Consider the following 22,208-nt stretch of genomic DNA (forward strand, 5'->3'; position numbering starts at 1 on the left):
GGGAGCAACACCAGAAAATGTTCACCATTGACACCCAAAATCATGAGTTTTTGTTGCACTTCTCAGGAAATCTAGCTGGAGTATGGTCTAGACCTTGTAGGAGAATGCTCCACTAGGTTTAACCCTTCAAGATACAGTTGCGCTCATGGGATAGAAATCAGTTCTAATACTTGATATTGCCTGTACTGTAAGTCACCTGATGTAACCTAAGGTTTTTAGCTTCCAGTGCACATATCTCTCCTGGGACAAACCTAGTAATAGTTCTTATAAAATATATTTGAACGGTGGGGCTGGGGAGCCCCCCAGAAGGTAGGGATGGTTCTGAAGGTAGGATAACGCAAGGACTTTTAACAGCATCACATTGAAACACGTAAGGTAAGAGATACCTGTGATATTGCAGCTGAGGGTGTTTAGGACAATATTAGTGAATATACACTCACCTAAAGGATTATTAGGAACACCATACTGTGTTTGACCCCCTTTCGCCTTCAGAACTGCCTTAATTCTACGTGGCATTGATTCAACAAGGTGCTGAATGCATTCTTTCGAAATGTTGGCCCATATTGATAGGATAGCATCTTGCAGTTGATGGAGATTTGTGGGATGCACATCCAGGGCACAAAGCTCCCGTTCCACCACATCCCAAAGATGCTCTATTGGGTTGAGATCTGGTGACTGTGGGGGCCATTTCAGTACAGCGAACTCATTGTCATGTTCAAGAAACCAATTTGAAATGATTCGAGCTTTGTGACATGGTGCCTTATCCTGCTGGAAGTAGCCATCAGAGGATGGGTACATGGTGGTCATAAAGGGATGGACATGGTCAGAAACAATGCTCAGGTAGGCCGTGGCATTTAAACAATGCCCAATTGGCACTAAGAAAACATCCCCCACACCATGACACCACCACAGATCTGGTGACTGTGGGGGCCATTTCAGTACAGTGAACTCATTGTCATGTTCAAGAAACCAATTTGAAATGATTCGAGCTTTGTGACATAAAGGGATGGACATGGTCAGAAACAATGCTCAGGTAGGCCGTGGAATTTAAACGATGCCAAATTGGCACTAAGGGGCCTAAAGTGTGCCAAGAAAACATCCCCCACACCATTACACCACCAGCCTGCACAGTGGTAACAAGGCATGATGGATCCATGTTCGCATTCTGTTTACGCCAAATTCTGACTCTACCATCTGAATGTCTCAACAGAAATCGAGACTCATCAGACCAGGCAACATTCTTCAAGTCTTCAACTGTCCAAGTTTGATGAGCTCGTGCAAATTGTAGCCTCTTTTTCCTATTTGTAGTGGAGATGAGTGGTACCCGGTGGGGTCTTCTGCTGTTGTAGCCCATCCACCTCAAGGTTGTGCGTGTTGTGGCTTCACAAATGCTTTGCTGCATACCTCAGTTGTAAAGAGTGGTTATTTCAGTCAAGTTGCTCTTCTATCAGCTTGAATCAGTCGGCCGATTCTCCTCTGACCTCTAGCATCAACAAGGCATTTCCACCCACAGGACTGCCTGTTTTTCCCTTTTAACACCATTCTTTGTAAACCCTGGAAATGGTTGTGCGTGAAAATCCCAGTAACTGAGCAGATTGTGAAATAGTCAGACCGGCCCGTCTGGCACCAAAAACCATGCCACGCTCAAAATTGCTTAAATCACCTTTCTTTCCCATTCTGACATTCAGTTTGGAGTTCAGGAGATTGTCTTGACCAGGACCACACCCCTAAATGCAACTGCCATGTGATTGGTTGATTAGATAATTGCATTAATGAGAAATTGAACAGGTGTTCCTAATAATCCTTTAGGTGAGTGTATGTTACTGAAATTGGTACCTGACGGTAACGAAACTTCACACGTTCCAAGAGGTTTGATGTATTTATTTCAGCAGAGATTTAGTCAGAGCCTTGCAGTATACCATTGACAAAGCATAAATAAAACAGTTAATGGAAAGACAAGAGTACAAAACAAAAACTGCTTAGAAAATACTTACCTAGGCCAATCCTGGTTTGAGTGAACAAATCAATAACTACTTGGGAGGGGTGATTAAGGAGGAACGAATTGCAGGCCCATTCCAATGAGTAGTACTGACAAGAATCTACAGTCTGTGCAATTCATAGTTTATCCATTTATCCACATGGGCTAGTCTTAACAAGCATACTGCATGACATGGAGGAAGAGGAAAAAGCCATGAAGAGTACTTTCTTACATTGACACGTGACAAAATCCTTAAAAGTTGGCATTTGGCGGTGGGAAGGTGGGGGGTCAATTATGAGCTCTCGCTTTGATTTCTATCATACATAAGCATTCACCTACCCTGCCAGAGTCACCAAGAACAGCATAGAAGACCAAAAAAAACCAAAGCAGTCGCAAACTAAAAGTACAATAATGTTAACATGTTAAAGCTAATTAAACGTTTAGTTCCAAGACGAGTCACGAGATCTGAGGCTTTGCCACATTGTCCCTTTCATACTGACATCTACCATCAAGCTCTTATTCCAGATGACATTGTTACGGATGGAAAAACGATGTGGGGGTTGGCTGGGGTCAAGCTCTTAATCGTCAAGGCCCTAACGAGCCCCACACCGAAGGGGGAAATTCTTCCAGGCGTGGGAGGGATGGAAGGAAGGTGTTCGCCTGTCGTACCCAGTGTGGATGCTGTGGTTTAGGAGGAAGAGTCCCAGATGAAAAGTGGAGCTGGTTCTGTCTCCGTCTGGCTCAGCGACATGGATGGGACAGTGATGACTGAAGGACTGGGGAAATATGGAAGGACGATAAGAGGGGAAAAACCTGCAGGCTCCACAACAGAGTCCAAGTCACAGGGAAGAGGGCAATGGGTCGGGGGGGGGCTGCGTGCATCCATGGTAGGGACGTCTGATTGGGTGGACAGCATCACCAATGGCACCCCATTCCCTTCGTAGAACACTACCCAAAACCAAAACTAGTAGTGTACCATAAAAGGAAAAGCACACCATTTGGAACACTGTCCGGCTCCAGGAGTTCAGGCACTCTCGCTGCTCTCGATGGGCTGCAGGTTGACCAGGTGGTCCGTCTTGTTGCCACTGGCATAGCGCTCCCACATCTGCAGGTAGAGTTTCTCCAGGTCCATGGTGTACTGCTTGGTGTTGAACAGAGGACTGCAGATACGCTGCTTCCACACACGGGATCGGATCATCTTCAGACTGCGGGAAGGGGACAGAACACGGGTCAGTGGACGGGAGTGACCGTACAGAGGTGCTCAACCACCGGAGACATGGGGGAGCAGAGACTGATTGGAGTTGGGGAGGGAGACAGGACAGGGAGCTTATTGAAGACCATGTTGGGGAAGGGTGCGAGAGGAGAGGTCCTTACTATTCCATGTCGGAGCCCAGTTTGACGGCCACGTCCTCATAGTCCTGCCTGGTGTGGGCGATGAGCTCTGGGCAGCCCAGACACTGCAGCTGGGAAGCGGCCACGCGAGACGCCAGGGTCTCACCTGTACAGGAACACATTTACGACAAGCTTCACAACCTGTTACACCCTGGGCACGTCTCAATTACTTCCCCCCGTAGTGAGGACTCGTTCCCTTCCCCTCACGGATTCGACTACGAATGACCAGTATATGAAAGATATCTCTCAAAGAGGGGAATTGGAGAACGCGTGCACCATCCACCCCACGACCGTCTTCCACCCCCCTCACCTGGCATGGTGACCATGGGCGTCCCGGCCCAGAGGACGTCCATCCCGGTGGTGTGTCCGTTACAGAGCGGCGTGTCCAGGCACACGTCGGCCAGCTGGCCCCGTCTCACGTGTTCCTCCTTGGGCGCCACGGGAGAGAAGATGATGCGGGAGCCGGGCAGGCCGAAGTTCTGGGCGTACTGCTGGATGTTGGGCTCCCCCACGGCCGGGAAACGCAGCAGCCACAGAACGCTGTTGGGAACGCGCTTCAAGATCTACGGGAGGAGGGACAAAATGGGTACAGTATCGCTCACATCAGCAGTGGTAACCCAACAGCCTATTGTAGCCGGACACTTACGTTGGCCCACATCTGCAGGGTTGGAGGGTCGATCTTGTAGAGCTGGTTGAAGTTGCAGTAGACGATGGAGTCTTCAGGCAGGCCGTACTGAGAGCGAGTGGTCACCACAATGGTACGAGGGACCTCCTCTCCCGTCGCCGCCTTGTTGTTAATCTGAAGAGGAATGAGGGGCAGTTCAGACTGGTACTATAGACAGACCGAGAGGCAGAGAAACCATGACCGTACTTGATTTATACCACACATTCTACATCCTGTTGTGTAAAAACTGACTAGTGCCAGAGCGCCTGAAATCCCCCAACTAAAGCCAGTGAGTGGCCGTGTTAACCCGGTTACACAACGTCTGTCCTGCCTGGAGGGACAACACTACCTCCTCCACTGTCCACTACTGAAAACCCAGAGGGTTCCACTTCATGTTCATCTACCATACGCGGTGTGTGTGTGTGTGTGTGTGCGTCTCAGTACCTGTGTGGTGGCCAGTCCATTGCTGACGGTGAACCCGTTGATGGTGACCTGTATCTGTCCCTGGTTGATCATGTTGATGATTGCCTCGGCCGCAGTGTTCATGGGGATAACAGGCATGGACAGAGCCCCGTTGGTGTCTGCCGCTCCACTGTCCCCACTGTCACACTTCATCTGACCAGCAGAGACAAGGGGTTAACCCAACCAGCCAAAACAGTGGAGTTATGAATGACCATGGAATCAGTCCAAAGAGGTGCTCCAGGTAGATGATTTTTCTCTCTTATTCCCCCCAGGGCAGAGTGGCACACATTTTACCTGCTCTGCTGTCGTAACTGTTTTACGCACTTTTGCACTATTCCATTTACTCAGGTATGCTCAAATACCCAAGTGTTACTCCCCCTACCGTTACTGCTATTCAATCTTTGCATAATGATTGATTTACCTTGCACAAACTGCATAGACTTTTCACTACAATAAGTATTTCTATATAGACTATTGTATTTTGTCATTGCCATACCACTTAAGACATCATGTTGCACTTACTGCACACTTGACTAAATACAGTATTTCTATATGGACTATAGTATTGGTATTTTGTCACACCACTTAGACATCACCTTGCACAAACTGTATATTGACTCTCTCTTCGATCTGTATTATATGTACACTCTTTATGGTATTTTGTATGTTTATATTTTATGAATCTAACGTAACTATGTTGTCCAGCATATTCTTTGCTCTATCTTGGCAAGGTCGCCGTTGTAAATTAGATTTTGTTCCCAATCGGCTTACCTGGTTAAATAAATGGACACGGTTATTGCAATTCATGGCGTTCAAGGCCAACAAAATACCATCCAGGGAGTACCAGTTCATAATGCCAACTTCAATAGACTCTGTGCACCAGCGTAGTGACGAACGTTCGCTTTTGTCTAGAAGTCGGCATTGCAGTTTCCGGTTTACTTACTAATATTAACCCACATTAGTAAACACCTAAACTCACAACAAGATGAGTGATGCTGTTGTACGAAAGAAAAAAGAAATATTATGTACGTGACTCATTTAAGTTTCAAGGTACAAGTGGGGCATCATTTTAATCAGGTGAATGTCTTCTTTTTAATAAAATATGGCTTGTGCCATTCAATGACTTCAAACACTAGACTAGAAATAGTCAGAAAATGCGATTTTTATATACTACCACGTAACGCAGGTTTAAGCGCAATTAATACCATATAGGACCAGATGTTTACTTCCTATGCCAGTTGTTGTTTTTCTGTTTCGTTGTGAAATGAGGTTACTAAAAGAGGAGCATTTCTAAATACTCCAGGTTGGTTTAGGAAAATGGAGCTGGTACTGACAAGAGTTCTCACTGCTATGACCCACCTTGACCACCTTGACGTCAGGGAGACTGTCCAGGAAAGCCTTGAGGTCGATGCCGTTCAGAACGATGCGGTTATCAAAGATGTGACCGTTAGACTTGAAGTCAATCACTGCCTTTTTCTGTTGGAGACAAAATGAGATTAACAAAAAAATGTATTAGGTGATCAAAATACCATGGGTTGATCCAAGAAACCAGATCCAAACTATGTATATGAACTGTAGGTGACAGATGTGGGCACTGTGTTGAAGACACCACTCAACCATCTTGGCACCCTCTCAATGTGAAAGCTATGGATATTGCACTTATTACCTCACCGAATGGTTTGTAGTGCATTCTGGACAGGAATGTGGCAAAGGGAGATTTCTGCTCAAAAAGCTGTGGGTTTTGAATCTCAACTAAGCATTGAGTTTTTTGCAAACTAAACAACAAAACATCTATGAAACACGGGAGATTACTATTTTTACAGAAATAGAATTCTGCAGGACAAAATTACATCAATTCCAACAGAGGACTGAGTCTACTAGGAGTGTGTCCAGAAGTGGGACTGTTGGCTTAAAGGCTTTGGCCAAAACACACCATCAGCAATTTATATCATTCATCATATCAAAAAGTTCCCTCAAGTTTGACTTTCATCTGAATGTCAGTTAGTACAAACCAGGTACTACAACTATTACCATCATCAGTCATCAACTGCTGTAAAATCACTGGTGCTGAACTCTCCACCTTCTTTCTACTGACACAATCATGGCGTTAATAAAAACCCTGCCAGTCTCACCTTCAGGTGAGGGAACATGTTAGCGTGGTCTCCTATGAAGAAGGTGTGTGGCATGTAGGCCAGTTTCTCAGAGTACTGCTCAGCCACCTCGATGGGGGAGGTCTCCTTGTCTGACACAATGTAGTCCATGAAGGGAGCTCCGCTGGTCCCGGGGTAGCCCAGCCACATACACTATGGACAGGGGATCACCATTAACAGCATGTTCTTTACATGTTAGGTGGTCAGGACAGTCAACCAGCGGGTTTTATCATCATCAAGCAGAGAGATTAGTTCACCTGGATGGGAGCAGGGCGCAAGGCAAACAGCTCGTTGCGGGCACCTTTGGTGTATCCATTCATATTGACCAGGATGTGGAGCCCATCCTGGTGGATCCTGTCTGCTGCCTTACCGTTACACGGGATCTGACGGAGGGAGGTGTGGATGGGGGGGGCAGATGAGGAGAGGAAGAGAATCATTACTCCCTGTGCTGATGTGGCTCAACATGTTGAACAGTTGAAGGAATGGTCCCCTGAACAGTCAGTTGTGTTGTCTCACCTGTGAGAGGTCAGTGAAGTGATGGGCCTCAGCCACCACCTTGACCCTGAAGTTGGTGTTGTCATCTGGGCTCAGGGCGTAGCAGAACACCTGGAGGAACACCCCGTTACAACCAACGGGCCAACACCAACCTCACGTGACTGAAACACTTCAGGAATAACCAGATAGGTATGTCATGACAGCATCAGCCCAGTGGTCCCACAACACAACAGAAGCCCTCACCTCAAATTTCTCAGAGTTGTGCATTCCGGGGATGGACTGCATCAGGTGGGAGGTGGGGTGGTTCCCAAAGTCAGAGCTGACGTAGCCCACCCTGAGACGCCCTCCGCTGGCCTTCAGGTCCTTGGGATGCTCGTAGGCAGGCTTGTGGAGCGCGTTGATCTGTGGTGGGACAGGGGGCAGTCAGACCATGGAACACAACTGGTGAACTGATCTGCTTCCCACATAGCCCCTTGGTCCCTATGTAGAGCACTACTTCAGACATGAATTACCCTACATAGAGCCCTACTTCAGACATGAACTACCCTACATAGAGCACTACTTCAGACATTAATTACCCTACATAGAGCACTACTTCAGACATTAATTACCCTACATAGAGCACTACTTCAGACATGAACAACTGTTCTAACCGCCCAAACTCAACTGATCAAACTCAATCAAACCCAACGACTGCTAACACTTAGCAACCCAACCACACTCTATTTCAATCACCCTATGGTTTTTACCAGGGCTATATGCCTTCAAACTGTACCTTCTGAACCACCCCCACCTTACCATTTTGCATTTACCATGCAAGCACCCCAGTCCAGCCTAGCCCCGTCCACCCCAACATAGCCCAGCCCAGCCCAGCCTTCACCATCACCCAAGTCAAAAGGTCAATACTGTACTTGCTTTGATGAGGGCCTGTACCTTGTCCAGACAGAGGTTGCCATGGCGCTCGGCGATGGCCTTGCGGAAGCCGTGAGAGAGGGGGTACAGCATGCTGTGGTGGGGGTGCACCGACGGGAGCCGGTTCTTCTCCAGCTGGTCGGCCACGATGCTCACCAGCTTCTTCATGCGCTCGTCATAGTCTGCCCAGTCACACACAATCTGATGGGAAAGAATATGAATGAAGCGTTTGTCTTAGGATCTACACATTCAAAACACATTTTGTCCAACCTCCTTGATTTGGTCTTTCGACTAATCAGATCAGCTCTTTTGTGCCAATAACTGGGCAACAGTCTAGAAATGGATCTGTGTAAATACAGCTACAGGTGAAGGAGTGGTGAAGAATGGATTAAAAAAGAACAGTAGTACATGTTTCCTTACTATGATTGACATTCGTATTCATAAGAGAGGCAAACCTGACCGAGGGGCGCATGTGTGTGTACCTGCAGGCAGTGTGCCAGGTTGCAGTAGGCATCGGGGAAGTCAGGTTTCAGCTTCAGGGCTGTACGGTAAGAAGCAATGGCTTCAGGGATGTTACCAGAGTCCTGATGGTATAAAACAATGACACCACATTCAAATAATGCAGCAACGATTAACTCATTTTCATATTTATGGAAATAAAAATAAAAAAAAAACACAGCTGCCCTTAGGATCCAGGGTCATTTTACAGTCAGGCCAATGAATGTCACCTTGTGTATGGAGGCCAAGTTAGAGTGGGCATCTGCAAAGGCAGGGTTGATCTGGATAGCTCTGGTGTAGCACTGCAGCGCTCCCTGAACATCCTGCATCTCCTTCAGAGTGTTGCCCATGTTAGAGTAGGCGTCAGCAAACGTAGGGCTGATTCTACAGACAGATAGGAGGGTCACACACACAAACACTGTTTTCATCCTTTACATTTAAAGACAAATTTACAGCAAATAAAACAATTCAACCTGACGTGGTTCTCAGCTACGAAAGCGGGAATGACAGGTCAGTTTGACGTTTAGGGAGGGGGGCAGTGTGACTTACCTGATGGCCTCCTTGTAGTGCATGAGGGCCTCTTGGAGCTTCCCTTGCTGCTGCAAAACACTGGCCAGGTTGGAGTGGGCTGCCGCAAACTCTGGGAAAACCTGCGGGTGTGGGAGAGTACAGCATCAGTCACCGCCTGAACAGGGTTACATACAAAGTCCACAAACTACAGGAAATTCAGTAAACAAAGATAAAGCAGGAGGATCAAAACCCAAATAGTCAAACAATACATAGCACCCAATAGGGTATCGAAGCAGTTGGAAGCGCCATGTAGGCTACCTCCGTTTTGAGTTAGTACGTTTGTCCCAAGCGTGCCGCACAAGCCCTGAAAAGTGAAGCCAAAACGTCTCGATCGCCCCCTGGTGAGTGGTCCCAGTATAGGTCATAAACCCCGCCCTCCCCATGTTATTCAATGGGACGCGAGACCAACTAAACAATGAAATTACCCTTCAAATATCTTTTTTACGAAGCTGGTTTCTGTCATTTACTGTAGTTTGTATCACGCTAATGTAAACTCAAGAGTTTGTTTTTAAAATAAGTTGGTTTTTAGTTAGTTATTTAATGCTCTAAAAACGGTGGTGTGACGTCGTGATTCACAGCTGTGATTGACAGCTATCTGAGCCGAGGAGCCACTGAAGCGCCATCAGGCTTTTTTCGCGATCTTCGGAGGACTAATGGAGATCGGAGCTTTACATTTAATCTCTAAATTTCTATAATTTCACACAGACATAATGGGTTGTTCTGCAGTACATTGTGCTAACCGATCTGGCATTTCCAATCGATCGTTGAATTTTTTTCGGTAAGTTACATTTATAAGCTATTTAATTAGTAAATAAATGTAATGGGCTAGCTAACGTTAGCTAAAAGACAACAAGCCTCGTTAATAGCCATGTTAATAGCTAGCAGGTGATCGTTAGCTAGAAGTTACCAATTATTTTTGTATTAGGCCTATTCTAAATTAAGGTTAAACATGATGTAAGTTAGGCTATAACATATCGTCTAGGTTTAACAAGCAAAGGTTGTACTGTACTTGGACTTGCGATTGATTACGGTATGCACATTCTGCGAGGGAGAGTGAGGGCGGGGCACAGGGGTGGGGCCGTTGATTTCGCGGCTTTACGGTTTTACTTCCTGCTCGCTACTGTGCATAACTACTGGTGTGCATAACTATAGAACTGGTCCCAAGATCGCTATCTGCGCAGGCGCAAGTCCAAGATGTCAGCGCCGTATCGGGACACTGGCGGCTTCAGTTTTAACCAATGGAAAAGAGCGAAAGGGCGTCGTCCATTCTTTTTACAGTCTATGGTTTGTCCTCACGACTGACGGAACCATCCCCATTCTGCGATTAGGTCTCCGGTGCAGATCAACCAACTCAGCTGACAACATTAAAAAGGCGGAAACCTGTAACGGCGAAGACCACGCTAAACCTGCCATGTGGCAAAAAAAAATCAAGGTGCTCACCTCCAGGGCTTTCCTGTAGAGCTGGACGGCATCCTCAATGTTGCCCTGCTCCCTCTTTATGTTGGCCAGGTTGTTGAGTGAGTCGGCGTGGGTGGGACACAGACGAAGGGCTGTGTTGTAGCACTCCTCTGCCTCGGATACCTGAGAGGGGCGGGGTCAAACCAGACACAGTCACATACAAGGACAGACTTAACTGGAGGTCAAACACTGCTCTATCGTCTGCCAGACAAAATTAAAAATAAGGAGAAACTCTCTGTGGAAGAGCAGGCTGGAATGCCAAACCTTCTAAACCTATTGACTGACTATAAATATGTATTCATCTGTACTGAGCATAATAATTCACACACAGACAGACACGTACTTCAACATGCAGACAGACAGATGTGAACAGAAAGGTGGACAGAGACTGAGATGCACAGTCTGAAGGTGTGTATAGGGTGTAGCGACGCTCTGACATCCAATTATGAGGATGTACAACAAAACCCCCAGCCATGCATGTTCCTCCCACCACAGGCACTGGTCCACCCCTGTAAACAGTATATGGAGGTCACCCGGGACGGCCCCTGACACGCAGCCAAGAGAGGAGTCTGGGGGCGGGCAGAAGGGGTCTGACATGCGAGGGGTAGGGCGGGGCCGCCATGCCTGTCCCAGTGGGGGAGGGGACGCAGGAGAACCCCGCGGGGGAGGTCCGTCGCTGCTCTGGCGGAGCGGAGGCCGGGTCACACACACACACCGTGTACTTCCTTACATTGCCCTTCTCCTTGAGGGCGTTGGCCAGGTTACAGTAAGCGTCGGGGAAGTGGGGCTGCAGCTCGATGGCGCGGCGGTACGTGTCGATGGCCAGGTCGATGAGGCCCTGCTCGTAGTAGACACACGCCAGGTTGCCGTGGACGACCGCATGGTTGGGGCTGAGGCTGAGGGCGCGCAGGTAACCCGCCACCGCTCTGATTGGTTGGAAGGAGAGTGATGGCCGGTTATATTAACACCAACTGAATAACGATTGGATGCTAAAGATGGAGAGCAGGGAGAGAACCCTAATTAGGGCCCTGACTGAGAGGCCTTTGTCAGGTGTCCCAAAGGAACTATGTCTTCTCATCTCACTGGGACTTCTTGTAGTATTGGAATATTTTAATTGCGATGTCAGGTTATATCAAATTTACACACAATATCCTATACGAAACATACATACACTACCTATACAAACCTACAGAAAGGTTTGACAAACACTCCATTTGCATCTGATTGTGTCTGCTGCTGTCATAAATTATTCTTCCTCTTTCAGATATAAGTACATGCAGTGTCAGTGTCATGCCTAGTGCACCAAATTAACCACTGTAAATTCAATATATTGTGCACTACTTCAGCACATTATTATTAGTGTATGACTCGCCAGATGATTATCTTCAAGTTGAACTGGTTTACCTGTCAAAGATGCGAGCCTCTTTCAGTACGTTGCCCAAGTTGATGTAGGCATCCAGGAAGTTGGGATCAAGAGTCACGGCCTGAAAAACACCAGTGATTCCATATATCAGCACAGAACATTCTGTAGGACCAGGGGCCACAGCATTTTATCAAAGACACCTAGGGCCAACTTCACAGACTGATTAAGCCTAGTCTAAGACAATTTAGCTTGAGCCCTAGACCAGGCTTAATCTGAGCCTGTGAAACCAGCCTTAATATTCTGCATGTGAATTGTCAAACCTCTCAGCCATGACCGTTAGTAAGCCACTCAGACAAGACCACCACGTCCGGCCGGTTATGTCAGGAGCGTGGTAGAAAAGCCTTACCTTCTCAAAGTGGTGTATGGCCAACCAGATCTCTCCCTGGGCGTTGAACACGCAGCCCAGGTTGCTCCAAGCCACCGCAAAGTTGGGCTGAGTCTCAATAGCCTTCAGGTAACAAGCCTTCGATGGGTCCACAGTTAAAACCAGAGGGGGAGGAGAGGGGGGGAGTGGCGGTGGAGGAAGGGGTCGTAAAATAAAAAGATTCGAAGAGAACACAGGAAGACAAAAGAAAACAAAAAGGGGTAGAGAAAACAGGATTAGTGACTGCTCTCCGCTAAAGCAAAAAGTGAGTGTGCAGCATGGGCTCGCCTGCGCGGAAGTCTGCGGCGCTAAGCTGCCTTGCTTATTCCTACGCTGCGCAGATCCGACCAGCGCCCACACGCAGACCGCCATTCTGCAGTTATCACCACGGCCTCTTCCTCGCACGAGGGGGAAGCCTGAGAACGCCAGACTACAGACCCTACAAGACCTCCACGGTAAATCTGATCCCACGAGGAGCTATTGACAAGAGTGAGGGAGAACGCCTGAATGCTAAGTCCAGGTCGGACAGACAAGCCCACTGCCTCTACGGTGGTCGTTCTGTATCTCACAACCTTGAATGGCGTGTGCTGTGTGCAGGCGGAGGTCCCTGTAAGGCGTGCGCACAAAGACAACTGTGCAGGCGGGCGTGTCCTGGGTGTGTGCTTAGCTACAACCACCATGCACGCCGCCACTGATGCTAGCGCTGACCCTGCTGCTGTGCTTAGCAACGAGAGGTCGTTGTTCATCGCTGGCTCGCTGGACCCGGCCGCATTGCGGACCGGCTGCAGACCCGGAGCCCCGGGAGACGCTCTGCTCGGCCAGACTGCCACACTCTGTACCCACAATGCCTTTCGGGACCTGCTGGTTGTGGTGGAAGAGTTGGGGGGGGGGGGGAAGTGGGTCAGAGGTCGTGAGAGCCTCAGCCAAACAGCTGCCTGGTTGGTTAGATACAGGTAATTGAAGTGGGGAGTTTTGGAAGTTCTAAGGGGCATCAGGACAGCCAAAAGGACAATAAGAGACTTGGTTTAGAATCAGAGCCCCAGAGGCGTTACTGCAGAGCAACGGGGAGACGGGGAATTAGAGCCAATGGGGTCCGGTTAGAGGCTGGGGAGTACCCTGGGTGCCAGGCTGACAGAGAGCATCAGGGGGAGGGGGGGTCTGTACCCAGCAGGCCGGGGGGAGAAGGGGCGGGGAGCTTCGCTTGCGCCTGATGCCTTTCTTGGGCGTGGCCGCTTTGGAAGGTTTGTTCGCTGCGCAGCCCCTGCGTTACTGCACACTCACAGCGCACTGTCTGCATCATCGGCAGAACGCTGCAGCTCCAAAACCAAGAAGGAAAAAAAACAACAACAGCAAAATCAATAGGAAGAAAAATCAACCAACAAGTAACAGTTAGAGGGTTCTTACTTTCTTTTAGCCTTTTTTTTCTGATTAACTGCTCCCATGTTTGCCTTTTAAATGTTACTGATAAACGTGTTGGGCGTTTTTGTTATGGTAATTTAAGGTATTTAAAGAAATGCTTACTGTACTTTTCTCGGTTTTTTGTTTTTTTTGTTTTACTTTTCTTTTCTTGTTTTGTTTCTCTGCTCTTCAGAGGAAGCTCCGAGACAGAGGAGCAAGGAGCTTCACGCTCGGGCATGACGGAGTAGTTCATGAGGCGTTTCTCTCTTTGGCTGGCCGTTACAAACCCGTTACCATATTGTTTGGACTGTGTCAGAGGGGCGGGCGGTAGGCAGCCTCAGCAGCTGGTGGGAGAAGAGGTAGAGGACTGACGCTGCCCTAGTGCTCCGTGATTCCACCAGGACACCTAGGGTACGGTAGCAGGAGTAATGTCATCACCCACCTGTAACAACCTTCTAAATAACATCGTCAGTCGTGGAAAAAACCAAGAGAGACAAAATAAGAAAACAAGAGCGTTAGTAAAAGTATCGCAAACAATGCATTTTTGTTTCTCTCACTAGAAATCAAGTGTTTTGTTTTGTTTGTTTTTTTTTACCACAAAAATACCTATGACAGCCTGCTCCGATGACACTCATGCAAAGTTTCCTTTCCAAGAACAAAAATGGATGTTCCAAGGGGGGCAGGAGGGAAGAAAGGCTTTTATTGTAGTTGGTTTTTTATCAATCACTATGGTAGTATGCCTCGTTCTTACACGGTCTATCTGGACTAGGAAAAAGGAGGGAGGATAACTAGCTTGATCTTCTTCAAATGAACTGATCACATTTCTTTGGGAATAATAGGTCATAACATTTTCTTGTCTTCAACCTCTTTTTCAAAAAGGTTCTATTTTCTTTTTTTTAGTACTTGGCTTTTTCTTTATCCTGTCGTGCCTGAATCCTGCCCAATGAGAGAGCAGGGAGAAAAGCCTTGGTGTGTGGGATGATTTGGTATCTAGAAGCCTCCATAGGTAGCTCTGAAATAAAGAGGTCAACGCTGTTTGCTGCGCGTGCGTGTTTCTCTCTCTCTCTAACCAACTGAACGCAGGCGGTGAAGTGCAGATTGGGGGCTGTCTGCCTGACGCAGCATGGGACCGTCACACAGGCTCACGGTTGGGGTGTGGGGGGGGGTATGTGTGTGTGATGGAACTGTACCACAAATTCTTACCCATACGAGTCTATTCCCCCACTCTTTAGAACAGAAGGGAGACTAAGAAAAGGCAACCAGTTAGACCCAGCTGGCGTTACTAAGAGCCCTGGCTGTGTCTGATGAGATGGGGGGGGGATAGGGATCCATCTGTATTTTGAGAGCACTGTGGGGTCGTGTTGAACCTCTGATTAGGCATTGCTGGGGTGTCAGGAAGGCAGCCCATTGGCGCGCGCACTTCACCGGGCCTAGCGAGCGCGTGGGGGAAGGAGCAACAGAGCAGGGCTGCTGGCCGGGCGCTGAGCTGGCCGCTCCCTGGAGCTCCTCTCCACTCCTTCCCCGTCTGGCACCAAATAAGATGGCCTGGCACCATGTCACCTGACAACAAGTCAACTCCACTGCTTCAGTTCAACCCAACCCAGGGAAGGTAGCGAGGTATCACATCAGAGATGGATGAAGATACTGCTTAAGGACCAATGAATGCATGGCGCAGAGTGGGTAAATAAAGTTATAAAGGGCAGAGAAAACACTTAACGAGATAGAAGACTAGCAAATCTGCAGGGGATGGGGGAAGTGGGACAACTGGATTGGGTGGTGGGTTGTAGATTTGTAAAATAACTGGAGTAACGTGGTTAGGTTAGAGGCCATTTTATCTTTTGCCTTGCAAAGAGATTAACTAACTTCAGTTCATTTATCCTTCAAAGACCGAGCCAGCATTTTCCCTCCAAAACCATCTAACATATATATATATTTTTATCATTCAGAGTTTCTAAAATATCCACTTCAGCACCATAATTATTACCAATTTGAAAAGCTCAGCCTTTCTTCCTAGGGAAGGGGATGACCTGAGGTGCAGAGGCCAGGGTGAAGTAAAGAGCATTGGGTGGCTGAAGAAAAAGTGCTGGGGAGGGGTGCTAGGCTAGCTAGGCTCATACAGGAAAAAAGTTAAATGCTGTCTAGGAAAATAGTCTGGGGAAAAGAACTAACTAGCAGAAGACAAAAAAACCCTAATGCTGAGTAATTAGCCACCTATAAGAGGCAGCGTATCCGTCCAGTTGTGTATACAGAAAAGACTGAAACGGGGAGAAAAGGGGTGGGGGGGGGGTTCTGCTCTATCCTGTACATAGAAAGGAGAGCTGGGAGCCCTGGCCTTGACCTGGCTAAGGAGTGTACAGCCAAGGTGGCAGGAGGGCAGAAAAGGACTGTGGAAACACCTAATAGGGCATCAGGGATCCAGTGCAAATGAGTATAGAAGCTGAGTGGGGGGGGGGGGGGGGGGACTTCAGCAGTTGGGGCTCAGAGAGGGGATATAACTGACAAAACATCTAACAAATGAATCAAAGTACAAAGTAAATGTAATAAACGGAAGAAAGGAAAAACCTGTCAGGTTGTTGTGCTCCTGTGACATACCTTAGCCTCTTCCAAACGCCCGAGGGCTTTGAGCAAGTTCCCCAGGTCACTGCGGACACAATATAGATCCTGACCGTGAAAGAAAAAGAAAACACACTGATTAGAAAACACTAGCCCAGGGATAACATGTTTAGGGGCAGGAGGTTAGCTAGGGTTGGTGTCAGTTCTGTGGCTCGAAGGTAGCAAAGCACACTCACAGGGTTGTACTGTAGGGCTGACACGTAGGCCTGGACGGCCCCCTCCATGTCCCCTGCTGCCACCAGGGCAGCGGCCAGGTTGATGTACCCGTCGATGAAGTCCGGCTTCAGCCGCAGCGCGTGGCGGTAGTGCTCTATGGCCTCCTGGAGCTGGCCGCGCTCCTTGTAAACGTTGCCCAGGTTGGAGTAGGCCTCAGCCAGCATCGGGTTCTGCTTGATGGCCAAGGTGCTGAAGTGGGCAGACCTGGAGGAGGGAGGGAGGCTGAGATAAGCAGGTGGGGAGCCTTGGTAGCATTGCTGGGCTGGAGAGACGTGGTGGGCAGTGTACCACAGCGAACCCAAGATCTAATTAAAGTTTCAGCGCTCTAGCTGCTGAGCTCCCCGGCCCATGATAGTGGGGTGAGTGGAGTGGTTGCGACACTGAGGCTTCATTAACATGTCGAATGACACCAAGAATTTCCTTTGCGCATAGTGATAGAACAGCCCAAACCAAAAACAAAGCAATCCCGACACAGTCACCACGACACCTGTGAGAAGGAAGAGACTACCGCCACCGCTGTAAAACCAGTCATGTTAAACCCAGGGAAAGAGCACATGAGAGCGTAGGGAGAGGACTGACGGACCAGCTCGGGCTCTCAACAGCACCAGCTAGCCCGCCGCTGTATCCACCACAGTGGTGTGGTGGAAGCGGAACGCCATGTCCGCAGCCGCATTTAGCTCCGGTCACTGTGGGCCCCGGTGCAGAACTCACACCAGAACCGGGACCACCACGCGGACTGTTGACCCGCAGGCGCTTCACCCCGCCCGCCTCACCTGTCGAGTCTGCGACACTGGAAGTGGATGGAGGAGAGCAGCAGAAGCACGCCCGTGTTGTCGGGCTCCTGCCTCCACAGCTGCATACAGTGGCGCTCGGCAGCCTCAAAGTCGCCCGACTGGTACTCCCGGTGCGCCAGCTCGGCCAACCCTTGGAAGGAAAGCATACGTTGTTGTTTTGTGGGTTCTGCAGCACCAACACCCAACAACCCGAGGAGGGGGAAACAACACGTTAGAGGTGATGGAAGTACATGAAGAACTGAGACAAAATAATAAATGGATGAGAGAATGAGAGAAGAAAAATCATACATTTGACTGATAAATGCTTTTAGTTATGAAAAGTGTGAGTACATCAATCAATAGTTATATAGAAAGATTCATGCATTGCCAATAAATCCTGTTGAGGGTTATCTACTCATTAACTGTGTTATATGCCAAGTTAAGGTCATAGATAATACTAAGTCTTATTTTGAAAGAGGATGAGTTGCTGCACAACAATAATTCAACAATTTAAAATTAATTGTTGGCATTTACATTTAAAATCATAATTAAGTGAAAATATGAAGAATATGAAAATGTATTGGGTTATGAGATGGAGAGCGGGATATATTTTCAAGTAAATCGATATAGGTTTACAAATGGGGGTAATTGGTGGACAACAACAACCCCAGGCAACAATGTCTTTTTTTTTCCGGTTACAATGGGATATTTTAAGGTTTGTTGGGAAGCTAGCGAAAACAATCAAGGGAAGGTTAGCTAAATAAAAAGGTAGACACAATCATTTAATAATTTACACAAAAGTTACTTAACAGAATGATTGCATCTAGTCAAACATTAGGGAAAGCGGGTAAAAAACAAAGAAAATGTCCTGCCGGATTAAGCTAACACACACTAGCCAAATCAATTGCTAAAATCCTTCAAATAGCAGTGGTGCACATGTCTGACCTGACTAGCCTACTACAGTAACCGACTGTACAGTGACTACAGTAGATTATTCAATTTTGTATTTGCAAAGATGACCGTTGGTTAGCCACACCTGACTGTTGTCATACAAATTAGCATTACGCAATATTTGGATTACACGCTGGCATAGTTGGAAGGTTTCTGCAAAATGTACAACCCTAGTTAATGTTAGCTAATGCCTAGCGTTAGCTAGCTAGCGCGGTCCGGGAGCTAACTGGCGCGAGCTCTAATACCTGTACTGTCAGCCACGTTTCCCACGGAGCTCGCCATCTCCTCGGTCTTCGAGTCTTGCACGGTGGTCGTCAGTGTTGTAGTTTAAGGAAATCAAATTTTGAGAAAAGTATAGATTATATGCGTCGATTGTTCGACGTCTCTTGAGTTGTGACAAGCTAAACCTCTAAACCTAGCTCGCTAGCTATACCTACGCCACAGTGTGGCCCACAGCGTCAATGCTTACTATTACTAAAGTCGTTGGTCACGAATACCTATTTTCAACACTTGCCAACGTTGGCTTATCTTTCTTTATACGAATTACCGTCCGCACAATATCTATACCATATAAATTATGGCTAAGAAACTAAAAATATTTATTTGAATTATCAATCGTGAAAGTACTTCCACAAAGCGCCTGTCGAGCCATAAAATGGTGAATGAGGCTGGGACTTATTTTTTGCCGGAAAATAGATCCAACAAAAATGATCGATTCAGAAACTACAGAAATTAGTCGATATTTATACACAATGCTGATAATAATTATTTTATGTTTTCAAATAAATATTAATTAATGATTGAAAGAGAAAAGATAAAACATTTTAAAACGAGTTTGTGCCGAATATGTTTTAAGCGGAAGGATATGTTATCAAGGTTATTTTTTGGGGGGATACATCACTCCCCTCCCCTGTGCACTGCGGCAAATCGAAACCTAGAAGAGCGGTAGATGTATGTGATACGATCCGAAGGTTAAATTAGTGGAGTAAAGATAAAGTAATTGTATTAGTTAGCTGAAGTAGAGCCTGTTTTTACATTGCGAGGTAGAAAATGATACATAGGGGTGTTTGGTAAGCTAGTAATCACCGTTGTGCAGAGGGGGCGGTGCATGGATATGGTCTTTTGGGGTTCGACCTATTCATCTGTTCATCAAAGTATTAATAAACATGCCAATACCATCTGATAATTGTTCTGCCTGGGTACAACTCCCTATTATGTAATGTGCAGGCAGTGCAGGAGCCATCGACTTGAAACACATTTCATTTTGCACCACGACCAACAGGGGGCAGCCACACACCTTTTCATTGAACAGATGTTGAAAATGTGTAGTGGAGGGTCTGCAAAATTCTAATGCACAGAGCCTTGTCATTTTCAAATGACACAGTATAAATATTTATTAAATCATTTCATCTTTATGGATTTTAACTTCAAGTTGTGCAGCCTACAATTAGGCCTTTATGGGAAAGTGGCATATGAGTAGATGTCCTTCACAAAGATACTTTTCACAAGGCAATAACTTTTTATGAGAGAGCCTGTAACATGTCATCTCTGGAAGTGTGCAAGCTATCTCTCAGTTACCAGAGCTTTATTGTCATGGGAAACAGGTGTTTGCAGCCAAGAGGAATATTCTCTTAACTACAGAAAATAACTGAAACATGAAACTGTCAAACATTTATAAGTAATCTTATGAGCATTTTGGTTGTCATTTTATTGGCTATATGCAGTGCTGTAATAATGTGCAAGTAGTTCTACATTCTAAACCTGTAAAGAAAAGAAATATGAATAAATACAACTTGCATTTACAATTATTTTTGTGCTTCATTGCTTACCCATTTCATGTGGTAACAGATCACAAATCTAGCTACTGTGATGGTTCTCTGTGTAATATCACCCAGTATGAGAGTTTTTCAAAATGTTATTATTATTATTTTTTTTTAATTCTTAGTATGGCTATGAAATTTAATGACAAATGTGTCTCTAACAAAATCATACAACTGATGTAAAGTTAGAAAGTACAGCTCGTTTTCCACCTCATTTTGTGGACAGTGGGCACCTAACCTTTCCCCTTGAACCTGTACCCTTTCCTGTATCCCTATCCTCTCCTTGCTCTTAACAGATGAAAAGACGAGGGTCCAGGAACAAACAGAACAGACCCCAAAAATGTTTACTCCTTCTTCCCAGCCCCTGCCACCTCCTGTCGCTTTGCCTCTCCAGCTGACTGACATGTCTAAAGAGCCCCTTGAAGGATGTTGAGACCTATGATGTGAGAGTCATTAACTTACCATTCTACACCCTACCCTGCCAGCTCTGAAGACTGTGAAAAGGGGGCCTCAGGGCAGTATACTTCAAACTGCACTGGGTTTTCCCAATTAGCACTCTATTCTCTGTGGGTCCTGGTAAGATATGGTGCACTATATACGAAATAGAATGCCATTTAGGATGCACATTTCTTGTTTCCCAGAGCCCCTCTATGGGAACAGGGTTGACATCATTGGCAATGTTGGTTCCTCTAGTCCCCTGTGTGCTCAGTGCATGCATAACCACCTGTCATTTGTGTGTTTGTCCCCCTTTTTTCATTCCACACCATGGCCAATCCCTCTTTTTCACTCCCTTTCCTCTAAACTCTGTTGTCTGGTTTGGCTGTTGCCTAGCGTGTGCTGCTAGGGTTAGGATAGGGAATGATGTCATGGTTAATGGACAATGTCTGCAACAATTCCATTTGACATGTTTTATCTTTGTGCAGACCACATCCCTTGGTCTCACACACACACACACACACACACACACACTCACCCACATCTCAGCCCTAAAGGGTCACTGCTCGGCAGATTCACCAAAACAAGCTCTGCTTGTTTTCTTTCACAAATAACTCAACGGCTTAGTTTCGCACAGAGAATAAACACTGCAGGGCGGTGTATTTTAGGAAACTCATGAGTAATGAGTAGGTCACTCACTCACACATGAACACATCACAATCTAACGGCCTTCAGATAATGTTGTGCCCATTTGAACAGAGTTCAGATACACTGATGACACCTTTTCCCACCTATACTGGAAGTCCCTCCCGTTTTCATTTCTGATTGGATAAGTTCAGTCTCTTCCTGTTTGAGACTGTTCTTCCAGTTGGTGCTTTTTGAACATGATCCAGTGTATGTGTGTGTGTGTGTGTGTGTGGGGGGGAGGTGTAACTGTTTTTCATTAGACCTTTATGCTATCTCATGGGTGTATCACAATAACACAATTTCTCTGTAATAATAATGTGTCCTCAATAAAGGCACTTTATTCCTGCGCGTGTCGTGATGATATTTAGGATATTTCTGTTTTACTACTAGGCCACAAGATTAACCTATGCCATGTTCTGTGCCCACAACAATCCCCTACTCAGTCACACCATTTGGGGTCTGTTATGTTCTATACATAAAGTAGAGTAAAAGTAAAATATTAGTAAAATCACTAGTCTGGAGTCAGGATTTCTGGGAAATGCTCTTGTGGTTTAATTGCTGCCACATCACAATGTTTAGTCATCTTGTCGGCATTCCAGGGCTGTCCCTCCGCATTTGGGGCTCTGGGTTGCTGACCTACATCTTTTCTGGGGGGTGAAGTGGTGTTACCATTTGCAATTTAATAATGCTATTCTATAAATATAACACAAGGCTATGATAAAAAAGTTTTGTAATTCTACACAAGTTGCCATGGAACAAAGAGGAAATGTGCTGTTCCATGTCTCAGCCTCATCTCATGCTATTGTACTCACGGAACAATGTCTTAACCCAACTTCTTTGCTTGAAATGCTTCCTAGAATGTAGCATGTTATGTTTCATGGCTTTGTTCCAACTTTACAGACATTGTTTCCTACTAATGTACACAAATGTGTACATAAATATGTACGTT

The 22,208-nt window shown here is 46.6% G+C and overlaps 1 protein-coding gene across 6 annotated transcripts; it reads right to left on the minus strand.

Moving 5' to 3' along the window:
• Positions 1 to 1,866: 1,866 nt before the first annotated feature.
• Positions 1,867 to 18,979, minus strand: ogt.1 (O-linked N-acetylglucosamine (GlcNAc) transferase, tandem duplicate 1). 6 transcript variants are annotated; one of them, XM_010896798.3, is made up of 22 exons: positions 18,563 to 18,979; positions 17,367 to 17,517; positions 16,554 to 16,797; positions 16,357 to 16,425; positions 12,349 to 12,465; positions 11,984 to 12,063; positions 11,295 to 11,505; positions 10,562 to 10,702; positions 9,101 to 9,201; positions 8,782 to 8,935; positions 8,536 to 8,637; positions 8,057 to 8,254; positions 7,385 to 7,543; positions 7,163 to 7,252; positions 6,904 to 7,029; positions 6,629 to 6,799; positions 5,856 to 5,972; positions 4,479 to 4,649; positions 4,017 to 4,169; positions 3,681 to 3,933; positions 3,353 to 3,476; positions 1,867 to 3,183 (listed from the first exon to the last, which is right to left on the minus strand). In XM_010896798.3, the coding sequence occupies exons 1-22, from the start codon at positions 18,597 to 18,599 to the stop codon at positions 3,003 to 3,005; spliced, it is 3,150 nt and encodes a 1,049-aa protein (XP_010895100.1). In that variant the 5' UTR covers positions 18,600 to 18,979; the 3' UTR covers positions 1,867 to 3,002. The 6 variants fall into 6 exon arrangements, with proteins under 6 accessions (XP_010895100.1, XP_010895075.1, XP_010895082.1 ...); XM_010896773.3 differs by having other exon boundaries at positions 11,310 to 11,505; positions 17,367 to 17,553; XM_010896780.3 differs by having other exon boundaries at positions 8,075 to 8,254; positions 17,367 to 17,553.
• Positions 18,980 to 22,208: the final 3,229 nt, after the last annotated feature.

The sequence above is a fragment of the Esox lucius genome, chromosome 4, assembly GCF_011004845.1.
Source record: "Esox lucius isolate fEsoLuc1 chromosome 4, fEsoLuc1.pri, whole genome shotgun sequence".
NCBI classification, from domain to species: Eukaryota; Metazoa; Chordata; class Actinopteri; order Esociformes; family Esocidae; genus Esox; species Esox lucius.